Source organism: Siniperca chuatsi, linkage group LG5 (genome assembly GCF_020085105.1).
Source record: "Siniperca chuatsi isolate FFG_IHB_CAS linkage group LG5, ASM2008510v1, whole genome shotgun sequence".
Classification (NCBI taxonomy): domain Eukaryota; kingdom Metazoa; phylum Chordata; class Actinopteri; order Centrarchiformes; family Sinipercidae; genus Siniperca; species Siniperca chuatsi.
The window spans coordinates 18,372,508-18,396,006 of record NC_058046.1 but is presented as its reverse complement, the minus strand read 5'-3'; the positions used below and the strand labels follow the sequence as shown (position 1 = coordinate 18,396,006).

Here is a 23,499-nt window from a genome sequence, read left to right as displayed (position 1 = left end):
GTGAGATTGCTTTCTCGACTGTAATCATTGTTGTGATTTTGTGAGCTCTACACCTCATGTCATTGTTATTGAAGGATGATGAACAGCAGAGATAAAAGCTTTGAATCTAAGCTACTGTTTAACTCACTGGTTTGTAGTGAAAATGTCAAACTATTCAATATGCTACTGAGAGCTACATCAAAGTGATCAATGTTATTGATCAACAATAACACCTGGGACCTCTAAATCAGCTTGAGCTTTTTAAGTTGAAAGTGTGTTCAAAGCTGCTGTCAGTAAAAATCAAACGACCTCTGTGTTATCTTTCTGCACTAACAGGTATCCCGAGGTGTGGTGCAGCTCCACCAACTCCTCCCACTCGGCCCTGTCATCATTACAGGAGAAACATCCTCGTTTCTGTGGAGCTGGTCCTCTGACTGACTTTTCACAGTCCGATGCCTCGACAGGACTCAGCAGTCATGGCTGGCAGTCTGACCCACCACGGCTCCCCGAACCCCGGCTACAGCTCCAACAACGCTGTCCCGGTGCCGGTCATCACACAGACGGACTCCAGGGACAAATGGAGCAAAAAGATGGATTTTCTCTTGTCTGTCATTGGCTTTGCGGTGGACCTGGGAAATGTTTGGAGATTCCCGTACATATGTTATCAAAACGGTGGCGGTAAGTGGTTTAGATATTTTAAACCAGGCCATTCAGCTTGATTTCATAAGTTTGGATTTGTGTAACTTGAACTCTCATGTGTGGAGCCACTGGATACACTTAGTATATTTTAAGAGACTTCAAATCGACTAAATCTCCGAATTTGTGCTCGAATTGGCTTTAAATTATTCAGAAACCAGGCTGAAGCTACGCATCTGGCAGCAGAAACTGTCCATGGTGCTGAAGTGCGCATTTTTAGCCTTCACGTTACTAAAAAGTCAATTAAAAAGTTTTTACACGTTTCCTATGACATCTATCTATTTTCCTTTGGTCACTTTTTTACTAATAATTTTCACAATGCAGGAGCTTGACAAATCCCTATCAGGACAAGCGTTTTTATGACAGGATTTTTATTTTATTTTAAGTGAATATCTATACCTTTCTTTTTCTGCATAGATTGGTTAAGTCATTATTTATTTTGATGGGAATAGGTTGTGCTTTACGCAATACTTTTACATCAACAAATAAGGGTCGGTTATATTACAGCTGCCAATGGGGTTACAAGGCAAGACAAGTTCATTTGTAGAACACAAGGCAATTCAAAGTGCTGCACATAAAACATAAAAAGGTATTAAGACGAGATTTAAAAGAAACAAAAGACAATTATAAAAACATGATTGAAAAAAGTATTGAAAAAGCATAAATAGAAGATTAAAAAACTGAAAAAACAGAGGACATTTCATTTTATAATTTTGTGTTTCAGAAGTGAGTGCATGTCGGTTTTTTAGCCCTAATGGTATGTTTTTGTCAAGGTTTTATCAAATAAAGATTTTGATTCTTCTAAATCCCCCCTTGAGCTGAAAAATAATGTAAACCACAATTTACACAGTAGCTTAACTAACAATGAGGCAGATGAGATGTCTCATTTTCATATTTTCACTCAGATTCAAACCCTCTTCAGTCCTCATTCTTGAGTTTGTGAATGTCCTCACTTTGTCATTGCACATGAAACAGCACTAGCAGTCATCATGAGCTCCATGTAAAAGCCATACATAACATGATGTACCCTCATGCATCTCTGTGTAGGTGCTTTCCTTATTCCCTACATTCTGATGGCCATCTTTGGTGGTGTGCCGCTCTTTTACATGGAGCTGGCCCTGGGACAGTTTCACAGGACCGGAGCCATATCCATTTGGAAACACATCTGTCCCATTTTCAAAGGTAAGGCTGCCCAGTACCAGATATTCACATGAAATCTAGTTACTGTGGGAAATCTGTGACTCAAAATCATCTCAATACAGTGAGAGGATTTTACTCATTTTGATCTTCTACATATCTTCCTCTTCTGTTTCAGGCATAGGATATGCCATTTGTATCATTGCTCTGTATGTGTCCTTCTACTACAACACCATCATCGCCTGGGCACTCTTCTACTTCTACTCCTCTTTCTCCAGCATCTTGCCTTGGACAAACTGCGACAATGTGTGGAATACCCCCGACTGCACCAACTATTTTGGCATTGACAATGTTACCTGGACGAATTCCTCCAGGTCTCCGGCAGAGGAATTTTATACGTAAGTGCATGTAAGTGTGAGTAACAGAAACCACATATATAAATAGCTTTACAGTAAAACTCTACACCAATAGATTTTGTACGGGAAATGTTGTCTTTTGTGCTGAAAATGGGATGATTTATCGTTACAGGAGGAATGTTCTTGAGATCCACAAGTCGTCTGGGCTGAAAAACGTCGGGGGTGTTCGCTGGCAGTTGATGCTCTGCCTTTTTCTCATTTTCACCATTGTTTACTTCAGCCTCTGGAAGGGCGTGAAGACTTCAGGGAAGGTAACACATTACAATATAGAAGATTATTGTGACTCCTCTTTACTTCACTCACACGTCTATGAGCTCTAGTTCCCCAATCTCCCTGTTTCTCTTCCTGATTTCTTTCTTTCTTCCACACCAGGTTGTGTGGGTGACCGCCACCTTACCCTACATAGTGCTTTTCATCCTGCTAATTCGAGGCGCCACTCTGCCAGGAGCCTGGAGAGGTGTGGTGTTTTACCTAAAACCCCAGTGGGGGAAGCTGCTGGAGACCAGTGTGAGTTGTACAAAGTTGGTTGGTCAGCTGGTTTGTCAGAAAAGGATACAGTTCACTGATTTCTAACAAGAAAAACATGGTCGAACCTCATATGTTTGGTATTACCTCATACTCTTAATTTAAATGATCCATATCGTCACTTTAAAAGCAATTGTCTACTTACAGAATCGTTTTTCAGTGAGTGAAAGGTGCTCCACCTGATGTGTAGAAAAAAACGAATATAAAGAATAAGAAGAAAGACAATAAATAATAATAATAATAAAAAAGCTTATCCAAATACATATACACATACAGATATGAATAAACAGGTAATGAGAAATAATTCATCACTGCATGTTGATCTAACAACAAAGAAATGATATTTCTTAGTTTGGATGTTTTTTTTCCATATGTTGAATTTGACCCATTATTCTTATCTATTTTGACATGTGGAGATTGTTTTTTGCAGTCTTGTCCTAGTAATTAATGTCAGAACAGTTCATTTTAATATTCTTAACAGATACTCAACTTTTTTGGTTACAAATGTAATGCGAAATGAAAATCGAATGATATGGTCTATTTCATTGTGTATAACTTAATTTCCCAAAAGGACTTTAACTCTGGGCAAGACCAGAGGATGTGACTAAGATGGGCATATGTTTCTCCACATGTTGAGTTCCTGATTTGTATTTAACTTGCTGCACTGCTGTAATGAAATAACACATCTGGACCTTCCAAGTATGAGAGGCATTAGTTTATATTTACCTTCATTTATTTATACCCACTAGTCCCTTGAGAATCTGCCTATATTTCTTTTAGATCTATGAAATGTCCCTGTCTTCCTCTCTGGCTCACTGTGCTTGTTTGCTAAACATGTGTGAGTGCTTTGGTTGGAAGGGAATATGGATGAGATGAAATGAGATGCATAAATAAGCCACAGAGCAGGATAATAAGATGCATAATTGGTTTAGATTTTCTGCCCATTAACAAAGGCCTCCCTTTCTGTCTCACTCACCAATATCCAACGCTACCCTCTTCTTTTTAATGTCGAATGCATGCTCCTCTTCAGATCTCCCTGCGTACAGCTGTGCGGCAGCTAGATTTCTATACGAGTGACAAAACACCTCTCTGCTCAGTAAATTAAATACTGAGGAATCAGAACACAAATAAGAAAATCCTGTTCATCTAAATTGGGGGGGGATATTAAATCACTGAAAGGAAATTGGTTCTAATCTGTATAAGAAGTAGTGTATTTTTATGTTGTTAAATGCTCATAGCAACCTATAGCATACCAGAACTTGTACAGTTAAGTCCCAGATAGTGTAATGTCTCTTTCTGTCTCTCTTCCTGTCTTTTCTAGGTGTGGGTGGATGCTGCAGCTCAGATATTCTTCTCTCTGGGGCCCGGATTCGGGGTGCTCCTGGCTCTCTCCAGCTACAACCCTTTCACAAATAACTGCTATCGGTAAGAACTGAAACTGAACTACATCTGTGGCTTGAACACAGCTTTACAAGTAGAGGCAGAGGGTCCAAATAAAAGGCTAAAACCCTTGTACACTCTTTGCATTCTGCAAATCACACCTCCTGTTGAATTTAAGGATTGAGTTTAATGAATTTAGTGCACAGTATGTGGTCAAAACTCTAGGAGCAGCTGTGTGATTTATTGCTTATGCATTAAATAAGATGGTGTGGTCGAGACAATGATATGAGAGGCAGGAGTGGTGAATACTACATGGTGGGTATAAATGCCAAGCTGTACACAGGACAAATTAAATTGTACACTCCCAGTATGACTAATAGTGTGTGCGGCTGATGTTATTAGTAGAGCAGAGTGACATGTGAGGAAACAGTAGTAAACACACACATCATGAATGAAACTGGATGCTGCCTTTTTCTGTTGCTGACTGTGAGACCCATCAAACATATTCCAAAAACACATACTCCTCAATGTGATAATGATGGTTTTCAATACAGTCATGGGACTCCAGATACGTGCCTTATTGGTTTTTAAGTTATTATTGAGCGATTTTTTTTGATAGAACAAATATATAGTACATGTATTTTTTACAATTACATTTTCTTCTTTATTACATTAGAAAACTACAACATTTCAAGTGTAACGTATCTGACAAACTGCCAGTTCTGGCTCAAAACATTATATTTCTTAATGTAAAAAAGAAGAAATAGGAACAAATGATGGTGTTGGACGTCCTTTGGGAGAATGTGCTTGAGTTTTAACACAGATGTTTATGTATTTAAAACCATTAATGGGGCCTTCCTGGAAATAGAAGATTTTCTGTTACTAAAAGCATTCTGCTGACTGACAGTTAACACGTAATTACTCCAAGACTGTTTACATTTGATAGAAGTTTGGTTTTATATCTCTACAGAACACACAACATACATCCTTCAGTAGAGTATTCTTCATTAGTATTGTTGCAAGGAGTATCCTCATGTGTCAGACACAAAGCTGACGTGAAAATATAAAGGAACCCATTAAACTAAGGACAGAAGGATCTGCTTTCACCTCAGACAGCAATACTTCAGAACCGTAATGAAAAATTACAAGAAATATGAATGACATTTATTATGCAGCATGTACTTGAACAGGGTTTCATATCTTCCTCACAAGTGACGCCATTGTGACCAGTTTGGTGAACTGTCTGACCAGCTTTGTGTCGGGGTTCGTCATCTTCACGGTGCTGGGCTACATGGCAGAGATGAGGAAGGTGGAGGTTGAGGATGTAGCCCGGGATAAAGGTCAGCAAGTTTTACATTTAAAATCATGAAAAGATTCACCCTGATCTCTTCATATTCAATATTTTCATGCTTTCAGGACCGAGTTTACTCTTCATCACGTACCCAGAAGCCATTGCAAACATGATGGGCTCAACCTTTTTTGCTATCATCTTTTTTGTGATGATGATCACGCTGGGACTGGACAGCACGGTATGAACTGTGAACTCTGGACACTTTGAGTACATGAAGGCCACAGGGTCACTTTATATATCACTTTATTTATCATTATGAAGGCAATTAAACAACATATCTGTTTAAATACCTGTACTTTTGATACTTTAATTGTCAGATTTATAAGTTAAATATCAGTTTACTTTAGACACTATTACGTAAATAGGCTACTATAAAGTCTGTCATGACCAAATGTAATGCTCTTAACAGCTTCAGCAGTAAAAGAAACCTGTTTGCTTGTTTTCCAGCATTTATTGCATTTCAGTTTAATTTGTACAAAACAAACATTTTATTCTCATTTCTTCATTAACTTCAAATAAGCAAATGTAAACCTGGATGCAGTGCTTTAGTGATGAAAAAATATTTTCCCCTCGGGGATCAATAAAGCATTTCTGATTCTGATGTTAATATCAATGAAATGTACATTTTTACCTAACATAAAGCATCCAAATTAATTAAATGGCTTATGCAGATTGAAATATGTACAGGCTACAACATAATACTGTATATTTTCAACTTTCTCTGTGTGTTTCAGTTTGGTGGACTGGAGGCGATCATCACTGCTGTGTTGGATGAATACCCAGATTATTTCTCTCACAGACGTGAACTCTTTGTTCTGGGCTTGGTAGTCGTCTGCTTTTTGGGCTCTCTAAGCACCCTTACAAATGTAAGTTTTTCACATTTTAAATTGGTTAACCAAAGAGAAGAAAAATTCAACCCCTCGTTAGTTCAGTTATCTTTGATCACATTTACTGTAAGGTTTAGGTAGTTCTGGATACATTGTAGCGAATTAAAAACTGAAGTCTGTTGCTCACATGGAGGAAAGTGCGTGATGATGGATGATGTTATTAGTCAGTGTAAAATGTTATTGACAGGGTGGTGCCTATGTGGTGAAGCTGCTGGAGGAATTCGGAGTAGGATGCTCCATTATTGCTGTGGGTTTCCTTGAAGCCATTGCGGTTTCCTGGTTCTACGGTAAACAAGAGATTATTTTCGACTGACTGGTATTCAGTTTCTTTTATCTGCAATGTAAATTAAGTGACGGTATCTCGTGTTTATTTTGTTGCTTTTAGGTATCAAAAGATTTAGCAGTGATGTTCAGGCCATGCTGGGCAAAGCTCCAGGATTATTCTGGAGGGTGTGCTGGGTTGCCATCAGTCCAGCATTTCTAGCGGTAAGATATGAAATATTCTGACCTACATTTACAACAAGTGAATCTAAATGTCTTTAATGCTAAGAGTTATTTAGATTATACAAAAAACACAATATCTTTTTTGTCAATTTTACAACATTTTAACATGTACACCTTTAAAAAGATCAAATAAGCATCATCAATTTCAAGTAATCCAGACATCAGTAGGCAGTAACAGACTAAGACATGAGTGAAAGCTCAGTGTAAGATCAAAAGACAACTGGACCATTGGCCTTTGAAGGCCGCAGTCACCTAACAGCTGACCCCGTCTCTGTAGAGTAAACCCTCATCTACATGAAATATCTTCCTCAAAACCTTTTCTACATAATGTATAACACTTGGGCAAATGTCAGTTTCCCTACATACAGTTTAATATCCTTGTCTCTTATTTGTATCCATCTCTCTGGTTCTCTTCCTGTTGACATTTTGCATTATTACACTGTGGCTTCCTTTATTTATTTATTTATTTATTTAAGTGTGACAGATATATTAACCTTCCCCAATGTTATGTCTTATGCAAGAATATAAAAGTTACATTAACATATATGGAAATGTTAAATATGGAAATGTTATGTATCCCAACTCTTCTCAGTACATTATAGTGAGCTCCTTCCTGAAAGCGCCGCCCCTCACGCTGTTTGACTATAAGTACCCTGACTGGAGCATCACAGTGGGATACATCATTGGCTTCTCATCCTTCATGTGGATCCCCATCTACATGGTCTACAAGCTGGTGTGGACTCCTGGATCTCTCAAACAGGTCAGTGGATGAAGAGAGGGAGACAAAAGGTGTGCAAAATGCTGAAAAAATGAACTTTCTTACATATTTTCCTTTAAATTGACCTCTGACTGTCCCATTTTTCTGCAGAGGTTGGCGGTGTGTCTTAGACCAGAGAGGACCATACCAAACATCCACACTGACAGCCTCAACATGGCTACCGTGCCATAGAAAAAAAAAGCACCTTAACACATGGAAAATACACTTGTCCCCTGCTTGTAGTTTTTTATTCAAACCACAGTTTTAAGTTATTTGTGACCGAACCTGAACATTATCTGACATCATGACTGTTACCTGCTTATGATGTTGAACATGTCAACTTTTACTGCACATGTACACTCTGTAAAATGGTAAATGCTGCTAAATTTGTAATTCCAAGAGTAGCTGAGATAGCAATACTCAAACCTCACTGTATGGTCTGTGTGTATTCAGATCTACCTGCATCACCAGGACAGTATGTAGCTTTCACATGCTGCCATTTTCAAGTGTTGCATTTCTGTGGTTGTAGGAGTCATATTTATATAATGGTCTGCCTTTTCCCTTAATCAGCTGTCTTTATCTCACAGGAACAATATGCCAAGGAAAATAAAAACATGTATTTCTATATGTAACACTCAGCAAATCATTTCTATTGCATGGGGCCGTTTTCTCTCGTTCACGTTCTATATTTTCTGTAGTTTGTGAAAGTTAGATGAAATCAGTTCTGCATGCTCAGCAGTGGAAACACCAGTGCTTGGAGCAACATAGAGGTTAACATAGTTTTTCACCACTAGGTTAGTGGGCTGTTTATTAAATCAGTGGACAACATACTCTACAGTTTGTCAGATAATGTTTTTCACACCAAGTGTTAACAGCTCTGCTGTATTTTTTGTGGCAATTGTAACAGATACTGCATGTGGTTTGTGTTGGACTTAAGTTTAAACACTTTTTTTTAACCTCTCAGCCCACGAGGAGAGAGATGAAATGGGACCAAACCTAACTTAGTTTGACAGTAAATTACAGTCCCTTCTTTATTTTTGCTAGTGCTGTATTTAATATTTATCAGTAGATCTGTAATACAGTGCTTGTATAGGATTTCATGCCAGCTGCTGGATATATCTGCTAAAAATGTTTAGTTTTTCCCTACAAGTATTTGTAATGGAGATAAGTGAGGCACTCAGACAAAGACATCAGTGTTTATGTTTTCTGAAAACATATCTTTTTAAATTGTTTTTAAATCTTAGAATTTGATGTATTGTTTTAGTATTGGCATTATAGAAAGTGGAGCCTGTGTACTTTCTGGAGATACAGTACAGTATGTACAAATCTTTGGATCTTCAATTTCAAAATGAACGCTTTGGTCTTCATCTGATGGCTTCATTTAACTCCAGATAGCCTGTTTTGCCTTAATCTGCCTAAATATTACACTGTATGTACAAAAATTGTAAAGGTTGTATTGATATTGTGCCTCTCCAATGTTTTCACTCTCTGATTTAAGACTGTTCAAATGTTTTTGCAGACACACAGCATAATATGACTTGTGTCTTTGCCACATGTGTTAAACTTATCTAAAAGCTCTTTATACTTAATTTCTATTCAGAGAAAAATGTGATGAGCAAGGTGTTGATTGTTGTGTGATTTTCAGTCCTTTTCATCCTGGTTTATGTAGTAGTCAGATGTGTATGAATTAATTATAGTATACATTACATATTTAATATCTGTGCTTCTTTTCATTCCTGGAGGTTAAACATGAATATGAACAAATATTTTAGGCAGTTAAATTCCACTCTCTATATTAAAACAGGTATGGTGTTTGTTTTTTTTCTGAATTGTAAATATGTAGGAGACCACATAAGAGATTTGCTCATGTAAATCTTCATGTCTCTGTAATGGCTGTTGGCTGTTGCTGCTCACCTCTATTAGATATTTTAATTAACAAGCTAATTTGCAATATCCAGAATCCATCAACATACAAGGGAATAGAGCAGAATCTACCTTCAAATGCTCCCCAAATCCCCCTCTCTCTCACACACACACACACACAGTAGAAAGTGGTTTGGAACATATGATTCCCCATTGAGCTGCTGGTTGATGGACGTGCAGATCAAAGCCCTTTTGTGTCACTTGCTATTGAAGTAGAGAACAGGCAAGCACAGGAGACACATAAAAGAGACACTGCTAAATAGATGGTTTCTTCTCTACCTGACAAAAGCAGCTTGACGAACAGTACATTAAGGAAAGAATTACTGCTACTGCTACTACTGTATATGTTATGACTGAATCTGCTGCAGTGCATTCACTAATCCAACAATACATAGTGCAGAAGCTATAAGTAAGTACAACAGAGTATACTCTGCATATGAATGATTATTTACTCCTGTGAAATCCACTCACACCAGAGATAAAAAATCTAAATGCACAGGAAGACCTGTTTATTATAGTTTTTTCTTGAACCCTCTTATTCACATTCAGGCTTCAGTTTGCACACAGGTTGCCAGTTGTGGTTTTTGGTTGCTAGTCTGTTACACACATATGATGATATACCTTACACCATGAGACAAAATAACTTGTACCATGACATCTCTCCCTTAGACCATTATTATATCGTAAAATTAAACCATCCTAACTGTTTATAGATAATGTCTAATGGCTAAAACAGCAAATTAAATAACCTGACAAACTGTCAAAATCATGCAAAAATTATATAAAGATCAAATGTTGCTCAGTCCTGCTGACTGATTTGTATTGTGATATAAAATTTCATCTACCATGATAGAGGATTTTGTCTATATCACCTACCCCTAGTGCAAACTAGAGTTAGATTGATAAATCGGCCAACATAAGCTTATTGGAGATACATCAGTATGGGGGTGTATGTCGGCCAGTAAGAAATGAGAAATTGCAAATGCAAAACTAGGTTTGAGGTCATTTAGAAACAGTGTTTCCATTACATAGTTTGTCCACCAGAGAGCAATGACAACTTGATTTTTCAACTGTAAAATATCCCGCTCATTGCATCTCGGTCACAATTCTTTGGATTTGAATCAAGATTGCTTGTTCATGTTCATGGCCAATATATCATTATTAGATTTTTTAAAACTCTAAAATATTGATATCAACCTCCCAAAATATAGTACAAACTCAGTGTAGAATATGCTCATATTCACACCTTGGAGCACCAAATGTGCATGATGGAAGGAAACAAAATTATCAGAGGACTCTCCACCTCTGAGAGGACAACCTCTGACTTCATCTGTTCCAGGAGGGTGACTTAAGACATGCACAGTTTTCTTTGGACAAAAACCTGTTTCCCTTCATGTCATAAAACTGCAAACGCATCACAACCACAGAACTCAAATTATTTACATGCAATTTGGAAAACTGATTTGTCTCAGTTGACTGAACATCCCAGTTACTGTTGTGTTAATAAACACCTTGGAGTTCAGTGTGCTGTAGATGAAACAATGTGCAACAATTATTTGTGTGACATGATGTAATGACTGTGATTATGTAATGCTCCCTTATATCTGCTGTCATGACAATGTTCAAATCCATTGATGAATCAACAGGAACAGATAATATAATGAAATGTTGCTGTGGTGAATTTATCCAGGAAGCCTCCAGTTTTAATTTCAGGCCACCTTGACTGACATTTCCTAATGCTCATTAAGCTTCTCTGGCATATAATTAAAAGCAATAAGTGTTTGTGTTTTAAGTTCTATATAGGATGAAGGTAAAGTAAAAAATAATCTGCAACAATTTTGATTATCGAATAATTGTATACATTTTTTCTTAAGCAAAAATGTCAAAAATATTAATTGGTTCTGACTTCTCAAATATGACTATTTGCTGAATAAATATTCACATTTTAGAAGTAGGAATTTTGTGGGGCTTTTGCTTAAAAAATATTGACGACGCAAAAAATCAGCTCTAAGAATCCGTACAACAACTCAACGGCCTTAGGACCCAGATCCTACAGCGGAAGAAGAAACTGTTCACTCTCATCATCATCACCACCATTCTCCTCCTCCTCCAGCCTCCACCGCTATGATGCTGCATCTCATCCCACCCGCTCTAATAATGTGTTTTAGTATGTTAGTTAACGGGCAACTCGAGGACTCCAGACTGACCGAGAGAGCTTATGTGGTTTTACAGAAGCAGAATTTAGGTAAGTTTTGATGTTAGACTGTGGAGACTAATATAAGGCCTCTCAGTCTCATTGGCCTACAGGCTCTTGTAAGGTGTTTATAGTAGGTTATATTGTCTTTTTGTCTTTATTCTACAGTGTCAACTACTTGCTAATGAAATCGGAGAATAGAAAACCAATAACAGCAGTTAATCCATCACTTCAGACAGCCTGTTTATGTGTTGCTATCGGCTCGTGTTTTTGTCCTCAGTCACGCTCGGGAGTGTCCTCGCAGTGCTGCTGGTGCTGATGATTATCATGGCTGTATGTGTCTACAAACCGCTGTCTCGTCGATGAAACTGTCTCTTGGAGGAAATAAAGAGCGAACCTGCTGCCCGCCCGGTGCAAAGTGACACCTGCACCGAGGAGCTCAGCCCCGGTACCACAACCAGCTCCCGACGGGACCAGGCCCGAGTCTGCCCTTATATATCAATAACGAAAAACACCCAGAATGCACAATTATATAGCCTATTAACTGGGGTCTCATTTGTCATGAAATCAGGTCAATTAAGACTGTTACACCTACCTATTTTGATATGCTGTAATTTCTTTACTTGATTTGCTATGAGGGACATTGATATAATATAGGCCTATATACAAATTAAAGGAAAAACCTGAATAAATGAGTGGAGAAACATAACGACTGCAGATGCTTCCACACAGGTGCACTGCATGGTACAGTTAAGCAATTAACATCCAATCATGCTCTGTGGCATGTATAAAATACTGAGCATGCCCAGTTCATTCTGATGTTGTATCAAGATGGCAAGAGGAAAAGATCTAAGTGACTTTGAAAGAGGGTTCATTATTGGGGCACGGATGGCAGGAGATTCAGTCACAGACTGCTCAACTGGCTAATGTTTTAATAGGAACAGGGACTAAATTGACATCTGCATTTAGATCTATGGGAAAGACATCAGTAAATAGGCTCGGAAATTGTGGTCGACAGAGCACATTTGATGACAGTGATGCTCGTGCATTAGTGCGATATGTAAGGATAAACAGAAGAACAACTCTTCCTCAGGTGACTGAGAATGTCAATGCAGGACGTGATCAGACTGTCAGCGAGAACAGTCCGTCGACATTTACATCGAGAGGGATATTATAGTAGGGTTGCAGGGCATAAACCCCTCATTAAAAAGATGAATGCACATTTGAGAGTTAAGTAGCGCAAAAACCATAGGCACTGGTCTACAGAGATGTGGAAAAAAAGTGATACCTTATTATCCATACCATATTATCGACAAGTGGGCGAGTACATGTGTGGCGTACACTAAGAGAATGGTACAGGCCTGAATGCTTGACCCCTACAGTGAGGGGATCCGGTGGCGCTGCCATGCTGTGGGGGGCATTTTGCTGGCATGGTTTGGGTCCCATTAGAGGGAAGTGTCACTGCAAATCAATACAAAGTTGTTCTGAGTGATCACCTTTTAGGAAACATTTCTATCCTGATGGGAGTGGTCTCTTCCAGGATGACGATGCCCCAATCCGTAAGGCATGAGCGGTCTGGTGTTTGATGAGTATGAAAATGATGTGAATCATATCGCCTTCGCAGTTACTAAATCTCAACCCAATGGAATACCTATGGGAGATTTTGGACCAAAGTATTACCATCATCAAAACACCAAATGAGGGAATATCTTTTGGAAGAATGGGGTTCATCCCTCCAGTAGAGATCCAGAGACTTGTAGAATCAATGTCAAGGTGCACTGAAGCTGTTCTGATGGCACACCTTACTAAGACACTTTAGGTTGGTTTTTCCTTTAATTTGTCACCCATCTGTATATTATTTTCCTAATTTTACTCCCAATAATCTCAGCTATTACATATGCGTCACATTGTATTTGATTGTTTTTATTTAGTTTTTATTTATTTGGACTTCACATCTTAAGGAAATGCTGTTAGTGGGTGTATTTAGTTTGCTTTTAAGGCCATGTGTTTGTCTTATTAGCCCTTTTTAGTCAATAAGCCTGGAGGCCTGCAACCAAATAAATAACCAATAAATAAACTAATAGGATTACACAGTGAGAGCTGTCATTGCCTAAATCTACATCAGTTAAACCAGAGTTTTCTCAGATTGTCTTCTCTAAATCTTAAAGGAGGAAATCTGCGCATCAATTTTCTGAAATTAACTGTTTATTTGATTGTGTGACACATACAAACTTAAAATCCAAAGGAAACGTTGTAAGTATGTGTATTTTGTTCTTATCTTATTGACCTTTTTAAAAAGGAAATGTGTTAACAAGCATGGAGTCCTGCAAGCATTAAACAAATGACAGTGGGATTGATGAGTCAGATGAAGGTGGCCAATTTCCTGCTTTGTACTTGATTTTGTGATAAAAAGGAGCTCTACAAATCAACTGCCAGCAGAGAGCTGGGTTGATTGAACAAACAAGAACAATAATAATACACAATTAAATTAGATGGAGGCAGTTGGACTAAACTTGAAATTGACTCACATTCTAAATTACAACAATAACATCTTTTATATTTTAAGAACTGACTCTTTCTACATGGTAGCTTTGTATGCAGCACAATCCAATTATCCACCAGTATACTTTGGTTAATTGCTATATCCAGAATACAGATGTTAGGACTGGAATAACTATGACCATATTTAGCAGCTAGCCAAACAAACTCTATTCACTGCAGATACTGTAAAGCATGTAAACCTTATGTTGTCTTTAAGAGGTTAACACTTGACCTGACAGTGTAAAGAAACCCACTGGTGTTAAATATGGACATATCAAACTCATTACATGATAGAAAAGTACATAAGGTTGTCTCCTTTGTTATCAGCTGGGTTTTTGTAAATAAAGCACATGAACAATGTCACGTTTAATCCTCATAGAAATAAAGTGCTTTTATTTTAGAAACAACATTTTGAAACAGACACATTTTCTTAAAATTTTAACATAAAAAAAACAACAACTTTGCAGCTGGAACGGCACATTACAAAAATTCTGCATTAAATAAACCAAAGCTAGCCTTTTTAAAGTTGACTGTTCAGTCAGTTTGGAAATTTGATCTTTATAATTAGTCGTTTTTCAGCTGAAGCCCCTGAAAGTCAGACACAGCAACGCAGAGAGACCTTTGAAAAGTGGTTGGTTGTCAGTGAAATCAACTATAGTGGTTAATGCATGTTACTCAGCATCACCCTGCTACAACTGAAACCTCTTCATCTTGTTATTAAGTTACAAATATTTGTACAAAATTGTTCAAAAGTTTAGTCTGAGTGGCACCACATAAAATCATCACCACCTCTTGACCAGACAAAGCGCTGTCAGAGCAATGCAATCCGTTGGCACATGCTGAAGAAACTAATCCTATGTATGGCGGCATGCTTGATCTTTGAGTCTGTGCTGTCTTTTCTTCTGCTCAGAGGTCTAGAGTTGTTCGTGGCTACAAAAGGCTAACAGACTGCCTTTAGGAATCTGAATAATCTCTGCAGCACTGGTTGTGTGACTGCTTCTTAACTGCATGACAGCTATGCATCCACAGACAGACTGGTCTCTGCTATTGCATTTTTGAACTGAGGTGATAATGCTTGAAGTTGCTCAGTGACAGTTAACAAAAATATGTTGTCATTTGTCACCATGAAATCTGAGACAATGTTCAAAAATAATAATAATAAAAAAAACGGGCCAGGAAAGTTTAACCCCCAACCTTGTTGCAGCAAGATATGACTTTGCCATGCATCTGATTTAAAGTTTCTCTCACAGCAACATGCTTTTGTTTACCCATCTGTAGAGTGTACATTCACAAAGTACAAGAAAATGCATTTACTTATGAATTTTTGACTCAATTAACCCAACTTTATGAATTAATATTGACATGGCAAATATGCAAAAGTAATATAATTTCACACCAAAGAAACATTTACCAGGCTACAATTTCCAATAGTTTTACAACTGATTAACAAACTAATTCCAAAGTGAAGGGAAAATGTGTAAAATTGGAACCCTGAGATTTTTGTTATTCAGTAAGCCCATGGTCCCCAACAAAGTGACTCTGTAGGAAGACTTCACAGTGAAAACACTCAAATCTATCTATCCTTTAGCTCTGCAGTACTAGAAACTTTCTACTGTGCTAAGCTGTTTTCAATCTGGCTTTCTAAAATTCAGACACTGAAAATAGTGAAAAACAACAGTGCTCTGGACCTTAAGTACCACATTTGAGTGCCAGCACTACATGAAGTCACCTTGAGTATTTTTGTTCACAGAACCTTAATTACACTGATTTGACCTCACTCCGGACAACAATACGATCAACACACGTGGGTTGCTGCTGTGAGTTTGATTTGGAAAAGAAAAGAAAGAAATAAAAAGCAGAATCGACCCGATATTTTCTCAAAGAGTCCATGTATTAAGCTTGAGGATGGAGATAGAAATATATAAAGGTTCTTACCAAAAATACCTTTCGGAAAATATTGGATACTGAGAGATTGATATTGCCTGTGCAAGAATGATCTGTTACAGAAAGAAATCTGCGGTTGCATAGATGACTACAGTGTTTAGGAAGGAAAATTGAGGTGTGGTGGTTGCTTCTGGATCTGGAAAAGTTGTATTAATATTCCCTCTTATTCCTTTTACTTCTCAGTGAGCGACAGCTGCAGTATCCTCTCCAGCTCCTCTTCCTCCTGCTTCCTCATCCTCTCCTCTTCCGCTTGAGCTCGTGCAGAGAGCTCCATGGCCAGTCGAAGCTCTGAGTCGGGGCTAGAGGCGGAGGGGGAGCTGGCATGGCTGGGGGTGTCTTCATATTCCACTAGCACCCCCTCTGGGATACTCCTAGATTGACATTGACAGGGTAAAGTGAGATCCAGCTCCGTTCTGTGGCTTTTACTGACACATACAAGAGGTGAACAGATATATAGCGTCATCTAAATCCCCGTAGGACAAGCAAGCAGCAAGGACTGTTCCTTTTACCACTTGTAATTATGTAATTGCTATGCCAGCAACCTTAACCTGTGTTCCTACCTGTCACTCTGGCTGCTGGGCATTACATCAGTGAATTCATCAGCATCATCCCAAATCCCCTCCTACAGTGACACATCAGGAGCATTTAAAGGATGTAGTGAATTGCAAAATCAAGGAGAGCATTGGGAAAATGATAGGAACAGATTTGTGTGGTGAGCTGATGAAGTGATGATTGTTCTGACCTGGCCCGGGACTCTGCGAGACTCCAGGAGACTCTGGTGGATGGCGTACTGCAAAAGCTCCTCGTCGTTGTTGGATACGGGTGTGTGTCGGCTGCCTCCTCGACGGTGGTAACTGACAGGCACCTCAAACACTGAAGGACACACTTGAAACGGAGGCAGTGCTGGATAGAGGAAGACCAAAAGAAAAGCGGTTTAGGAATTGCAGATGTGCAACTATTTTAATATAGTGTCACATTTAATGGTTAAACTGGCTGCATTCCAACCTGCAGCTTCTTCCTCTTCTCCCGAGGATGTTGGTGTGGCTGCTGGCGTTGTGTTCGCCTCCTCTTCAGTACTGCATTTATTGACATTACCAAATGTAATCCTGGCATTCAGCACATGAAACAGGGGGATCTCTGCAAGAGAGGAAAACAGACTTCAGAGGGGGGAATGAGACTAAAGCTTTATGTGCTTGTTTCTAAAATTTGATAGGAATGTCACATACCTATTTTAACAGGAAATCCAGGAGGAAACTTCAGGGTTACAAAGTCTCGTAGCCGCGCAAAATGGGAACTGGTCCGAGCCATGAGATCAATAATGGGGGTCACCTGCTCCACCAGTGACAGAGGATGTTCCTCGCTCATCCACAATGTACCTTTGAACCTGCGCGAGAGAAGATGTGCACACAACTTAATTTCTTGACATAGATAACCCGCAGCTTTGAGGAATAAAGTTGGATGTTTCTATAGCCGTAAAGCTGCGTTTCTTACTTCTGTGTTCGAATGCTCAGTTCAATGGGACGTCCAATGTCTCTGTCCCCCAGTTCAAAGTCAGGATCAAAATATTCCTCTGGAGTGATGGCAGTGGGATTGGTGGCAGTTGCATACTCAAGAGTCAGGTCCTAAAAAGCCGAGCACTCTTATCAAATCAGCTGCCAGGTGGGAATAAAATATATCATTTTAATGTAATTTATTTAATGAACGTCTTACCCCTTGTGCACTTATGTGCTGCTCCACAGTCCCCAGCAGAGACTCCAAGATGTTCCTTTCACCTTTGAACAAAAAAGTCTAACTTCAGTACTCTCACTCAGTTTCAGTCAAATCCTCTTCTTCTTTTACTTTCGGCTGTTCCCTTTCAGGGCTCGCCACAGCGAATCATGTGCCTCCATCTAACCCCTCTGCATCCTCTTCACTCACACCAATTAACTTCATGTCCTCTCTCACTACATCCATAAATCTCCTCTTTGGTCTTCCTCTAGACCTCCTGGCAGCTCCAGCCTCAGCATCCTTCTACCAATATATTCACAGTCTCTCCTCTGAACATGTCCAAACCACCTCAATCTGGCCTCTCTGACTTTATCTCCGAAACGTCTAACATGAGCTGTCCCTCTGATGGTCACTCCCAAAGAGAACCTCAGCATCTTAAGCTCTGCTAGCTCCAGCTCTGCCTCTTGTCTTTTCTTTAGTGCCACTGTCTCTAAGCTGTACAACATCGCTGGTCTCGCCACCGTCTTGAACACCTTTCCTTTCATTCTTGCTGATACTCTCACTGATCACACAGTTTCAGTCAAATGTAGGTTTGTTATTCATTTGGATCAAAATCTACCATTTACATAATTTAAAAAAAAGTTATATTATATATATATAAAAAACAAAAAAGTAATACATGAAGAATACTTTCCGCCTACTTTTTATCCGGGCTTTCTCCTCGTCTGTAAGATGCTCTGTCCTCGTCCTGATTACCACATTTACATTGTTCACACTGAAAACCTGTAAGAACAACCAGAATCTAATGTCATATACGATCATAATGGGCTCCACAGATTTCAGTAGCATTACACTTTAGTTATTATATAAAGAAAATGTATAACTTCTGCGTACCTTTGCTTCAAATCCATTGACCACTTCAGTTTTGTCAGCTCTCCAGCCCCAAATCCCAGACTTGCTCCTGTGAAAAGAAAAGCACCATTTACAGGCAAAATCCACCATCATATCCTTCAGTTTGGAATAACTTCCACAACACAGAGAATACGACAATGCAATACAAGATATAGATATGGGATATTTTAAGTAGACTGTTAATGCATTCAAATTATTTGCACTAATCTGTGATTGTTCTCTCATTTTAGAGGCTTTAGCAATGTTGCATTCAATAGTTAAGTTTTGTTTTTAGATATGTTCCTCATAACCTCAATTAGCTATTTCTCATCTTCAGTAAGAAAGATATTCTCTCATCAGCCATGGTGACAGGTCCACATCTTGTGAGACATTTTGACCTGAGCAAGAAAAGCACAGCTGTAATTAGTAACATTAATGATGGCTCAGTTCCATTCAGGTGTGCCACTATACAGAATATCAAGGCTGCGGCACCGAGTACCTGTATGGAGTGCAGCCATTATTAATGTTATTAGTTACACCTGTGTTTGACAAGTCGTAATGTCCACTGTAAGAGAGGCCCATTATCCAAGACAACTATAGGACAACAGTTGTCTGTCAAGTGTGAATCGTCACCTGTGTTTGAGGAAGTTATCCGGACGAAGATTAGCAAGATAATATGATGACAATATATTACCTCATGCCATTGACTAAAACGCTTAGTTAAATTTGCTCACATTATTAATATCTATTGTAACTTGAGGTTGTTGGTTTGTAGGGTTACACACTTAAAAGTGAGCATTGATGGTAAGACAACCTTTGAATGAATAAGTCAGTGTAAATATTGCATTTTAGAGAATTAGATGCTAGATTGATACTGGAAATATCATCCAGAGGTCAGTGCAAAATGATGATTAATCAGCATAATGGAATCACTGTTTAGAGAGTAACCTCACTCAGGGAGTAATGACATTAAAACAAGTGTGAAAATGCCATGAAATGTCTGTTCTTGGCTGATCAAAGGCAGTTAAATCTATGCATGTTGTGAGAAAAAGGACAACAGAAAAAGATGTGACTCTTGCCTCTCAAAAGCAATATCCTTGGTGTCCAGGTAGGTGTTGACAATAGGAGTAGTCAACCTTTTGGCAACTTCCTGTTCAGCTGGCTGCATTGACTCTAGTGTGACATCCTCCATTTCTTGGGATATGTTAAAGCGTTCAGTGTCCACTACTTCATCATCATGGTTCACCTCCATCAACTCTGCATGTGAATCTGTAAAAAAAAAAGTCAGGGATAGACTTAAAATCATTTTACAGAAACAGTACAAATCATAGAGAACTCAGAATTTTTTTTGTGTGCAAGAGAGTTAAAACACACACACACACACACACACACCATCTCCTCTGAAGATGTAGCTTCTACGCCCTCTGATCCAGGTCATGTTTTCAAAGCCTAGAAGAGTGGCATCCACTCGCAGGCTGGCGCCACTTTTCCAAATGCGACAAACATCACTTGGACAAACCCGGGACAGAAGAGGGACTGTGAAGCAACAGCACATGATTGTCCCACAATGGAAATAAATGAATCTGCACATGAAAAACAATGTGACTCATTACTAAGCCAAAACAAATGCTGCAACTAGCATGAGGCAGGTATGTAGTTTTTCCTGTATAACCTGAGGAAAATTCTTAGCTGGCAAAGATGATGTATTTTGTGTAGATATTTAAATGCAGGACACAGTACTAGAAAGCACTTGTAGATATCCTCTTCTTTTGCATACTGAATTGCTGATAACCATCCTGTACTACATGATCAGGTTACCATGCACACACAGTCTACTTTACTTTTATGATATATATCCATACACACACGCACACACACACACCACAATAACTTACTCCAACTGGTGAATTCCCATTTCATTTCCATATAGAAGTCTGGAGACTGTGGATGAAATGATAGACAGAGCAATTATTTCCTTTGCCAGTAAATATTTCCAGGCACATGAGCAGATGGATGACATGACAATGGGAAAATTAATAAAGTAGAACCTCTCGAATCTTTGACAGCAGCTCAGGCACTCCTCCAAGAGCAGTGGAGGCTTTGAGGTAGTCTCTGCGTTGAAGCACTAACTGGACCATCTCTGGATCTCCGGTGCTGACTGCCTCCTGCAGTACTACACAGAGAAAGACACGTATCAACAAACCACTAAACCTTTTAAGGTAACAGCATCTGTTCCCCAGGAGTAGCAACTGTCCATTAAAAAACCTCAACAATGACGGTAATAACCAAGGAAAGTGAAAGTGTTTTACTGCAGTCGGAGGAGTGGATATGCATTGTTACCAGAAACCCCGTCAACAGCATGTGATGTGTAGGTTAATGTGAGAAGGGCTCTAAGAGATCAAACAACCCACAAATCCTCAAAAAGCATATCTGCAAGACAAGTGAAGGAAACATTCATGGTATCATAGCATCCAGTTTTATAACTAACCTGTCCAATTCATGCTGTTTTCTTTAGTCACTTCAGCACCGTGTCTCAGAAGGACTCTCACTGACTCCAGGTGCCCGAGCGAGACAGCGAGGTGCAGTGGTGTCCGACCTCTGGGATCTACAGCCTCGATGTCATTCTGAGAAAATCAAGGAGAAACCCACACATGCGTTTCCCCTGCACCTTTATTTGTGTAATAAAATCTAGGCACCCGGTTAGACTAAATACTGCAGTACTGACATGACACACTGTTATATGAACAAAAGAGTTGGCCTTGTAATATTGCTTCACTTGTACCTGAGGGCCTTCGTATTATAACTCATAGAGTCATAGTTTTACACCGAATAATTTAGGTCATCACTGATAATGATATAGGACTGCGGTAGTCAGTACACTGACAGGACTGAGCATCATGTCTGGTGCTCCTATGAGTCATGCTACTGAGGTAAATGTGTTATTGATCAGCATTGCTGGGTAGAAACAATCATAGTGACTGGATCATAGTAATTACATTGCAACAATACACAGTATTAACTGCGATGAGTTACTGTGAGGAAAAACACAAGGAGATTAGAGATGCTTTTGAAACATTTGTAATACTTAGTTGTTACTTGTTAGATTAGTCATCTGCATGTTTGACAGGAATGACACTATAAAGATGATATAATCACCACTATAAAGTAACTCTTTAGAATAATAATAGCACAATATGGTAGCCTGTTAATTGCCAGGTGCGCAATTCACCACACACAATTACAAATGTATATTACATATACATTTACTGTATTTGGCAAAGCAGTTCTTATGTTATCATATCTAGTCAGCTTATACTCTGTGTTTGAGTATTCAAATGAATCGGGTTAGCAGCCTAAACTAGCAACTGGAAACAGGAAATCGATCCGGAATACATTTTTCTAAAGTAAACTTCCAAACCTGTTGATCGGTGAATAGCCTAAATGTCTATGTCCTCAAACGTTATCTGTGTGTGACAGTACGGAGCGTCTGTCAACACGACTGGCCTACTTTAACGGGGTGGCTACGGATAATATAATGAACAGCTCACTCCTGGCTTCATCTAGCTAACAAGCTTTATTGTGAAGGTTTGCAACATATTCCGTGTTTTTTACCAACCTGTAGTAACGTTATTTGTTCTTCCAGTTTCCTGTAATCATTCTCCCACACTGCGGAATGCAGGGGAAACTTCCCTCTGATGTCTTCGCTAACGTTAGCCGTGGACATCTTCCTCTTTGTGGAGCCGCTCAGTGCAACGTTAGCCAGCCTCTAATAAGTACAGCCATGGGGAAAATGCGATACCTACACGCTAGTTATGCCAAAATGTACCATAAATATGATCCATGCCCTTAGTATTCGACAACATACAACGTCGAAATATCCAAACCGGTGTCCAACTTTCCCCGAAGCCTTCCCCTAAATAAAACTTTTGATCAAGGAAGTGCCAGGAGTAGTACCCAATAATGACAGGGGTGTCCTATATAGAAATAGACTCACACTCTAATTAATACCATCTAATCAAGACAGATTTCCAAACCTCTTTTAAAATATAACTATTTTTTGTGTAATAGCATTTTTTATTTGGTCAATACACGACAGAAACATAATTGGTAAATAAAACCATCGCTTTCGAAAAAAAAGATAGTCACTTCCAGTTGGACGGAACCATTCAACACAGCGGCATGGGGGGTGCGAAACATGCAAACAAAATATATTTCCTATATAAACCTGATTCCGTGTCACACTTGTATGCATTCTATATGTTAAAAAATTAAAAATAATAATGAATAACTGTAAATGTTGTATCCTGACAATAAACTGACTGTTATGCCTACAACGTCGAAATGAGATCGGCGCTTTTACGTTTCGTGGAGAGACTGGGAGGGTGAAAATCTGAAACTTTACCGCCAGCATACTACTGTGTAAGAGATGTACAAAACGACACTTTTTAGTCTTAAACTATGTTAATCACAGGTGATATTATATAACCTGTGGCTCTATTAACTCTACTAATGTATGCGGGCGTGATGCCTGTTGCTGTTCTGCGGATACATAGTTTTTAACACAAACATGGATCTGTTGATCATCCTGTTTCAAGGCTGACCTCAGTTGTGTAATAATATTGATTTATTGTTTTCTCGTTATTTAAAGTAAAACTGCAGTAGTGATA

The 23,499-nt window shown here is 38.9% G+C and overlaps 2 protein-coding genes and 1 long non-coding RNA gene across 5 annotated transcripts; 2 read left to right on the top strand and 1 right to left on the bottom strand.

Moving 5' to 3' along the window:
- The first annotated feature begins 390 nt into the window (after window positions 1-390).
- Window positions 391-9,354, top strand: slc6a4b (solute carrier family 6 member 4b). 2 transcript variants are annotated; one of them, XM_044196911.1, is made up of 13 exons: window positions 391-657; window positions 1,723-1,857; window positions 2,091-2,220; window positions 2,341-2,479; window positions 2,601-2,735; window positions 4,075-4,178; window positions 5,346-5,473; window positions 5,550-5,662; window positions 6,219-6,350; window positions 6,559-6,658; window positions 6,757-6,857; window positions 7,468-7,635; window positions 7,744-9,354. In XM_044196911.1, the coding sequence occupies exons 1-13, from the start codon at window positions 432-434 to the stop codon at window positions 7,822-7,824; spliced, it is 1,692 nt and encodes a 563-aa protein (XP_044052846.1). In that variant the 5' UTR covers window positions 391-431; the 3' UTR covers window positions 7,825-9,354. The 2 variants fall into 2 exon arrangements, with proteins under 2 accessions (XP_044052846.1, XP_044052845.1); XM_044196910.1 differs by having other exon boundaries at window positions 392-657; window positions 1,991-2,210.
- A 2,277-nt stretch (window positions 9,355-11,631) lies between these two features.
- Window positions 11,632-13,846, top strand: LOC122876499. Its single transcript, XR_006378075.1, has 2 exons — window positions 11,632-11,800; window positions 12,030-13,846. It is a non-coding gene; the product is annotated as an uncharacterized LOC122876499 (long non-coding RNA).
- Window positions 13,847-14,650: 804 nt separating this feature from the next.
- On the bottom strand, window positions 14,651-22,948 carry ankrd13a (ankyrin repeat domain 13A). 2 transcript variants are annotated; one of them, XM_044196908.1, is made up of 15 exons: window positions 22,449-22,948; window positions 21,321-21,456; window positions 20,881-21,005; window positions 20,728-20,773; window positions 20,225-20,368; window positions 19,912-20,101; window positions 18,836-18,902; window positions 18,643-18,724; window positions 17,945-18,006; window positions 17,726-17,856; window positions 17,461-17,618; window positions 17,240-17,371; window positions 16,977-17,137; window positions 16,795-16,856; window positions 14,651-16,605 (listed from the first exon to the last, which is right to left on the bottom strand). In XM_044196908.1, exons 1-15 carry the CDS (start codon window positions 22,554-22,556, stop codon window positions 16,407-16,409), a joined length of 1,803 nt encoding a protein of 600 aa, XP_044052843.1. In that variant the 5' UTR covers window positions 22,557-22,948; the 3' UTR covers window positions 14,651-16,406. The 2 variants fall into 2 exon arrangements, with proteins under 2 accessions (XP_044052843.1, XP_044052844.1); XM_044196909.1 differs by lacking the exons at window positions 21,321-21,456; window positions 22,449-22,948 and having other exon boundaries at window positions 20,225-20,415.
- Window positions 22,949-23,499: the final 551 nt, after the last annotated feature.

What these genes read in the sequence shown, in the direction of transcription:
- slc6a4b (XM_044196910.1), top strand. Translation starts at nt 432, where the DNA reads ATGCCTCGACAGGACTCAGCAGTCATGGCTGGCAGTCTGACCCACCAC. An exon ending in ATGTTATCAAAACGGTGGCG is followed by an intron (nt 658 to 1,722) that starts GTAAGTGGTTTA and finishes ATCTCTGTGTAG; the next exon opens with GTGCTTTCCTTATTCCCTAC. An exon ending in GCGTGAAGACTTCAGGGAAG is followed by an intron (nt 2,480 to 2,600) that starts GTAACACATTAC and finishes CTTCCACACCAG; the next exon opens with GTTGTGTGGGTGACCGCCAC.
- ankrd13a (XM_044196908.1), bottom strand. Translation starts at nt 22,556, where the DNA reads ATGTCCACGGCTAACGTTAGCGAAGACATCAGAGGGAAGTTTCCCCTG. An exon ending in AAGGATATTGCTTTTGAGAG is followed by an intron (nt 18,903 to 19,911) that starts GCAAGAGTCACA and finishes TTCTTTTCACAG; the next exon opens with GAGCAAGTCTGGGATTTGGG. An exon ending in CTCGCAGAGTCCCGGGCCAG is followed by an intron (nt 16,857 to 16,976) that starts GTCAGAACAATC and finishes GTGTCACTGTAG; the next exon opens with GAGGGGATTTGGGATGATGC.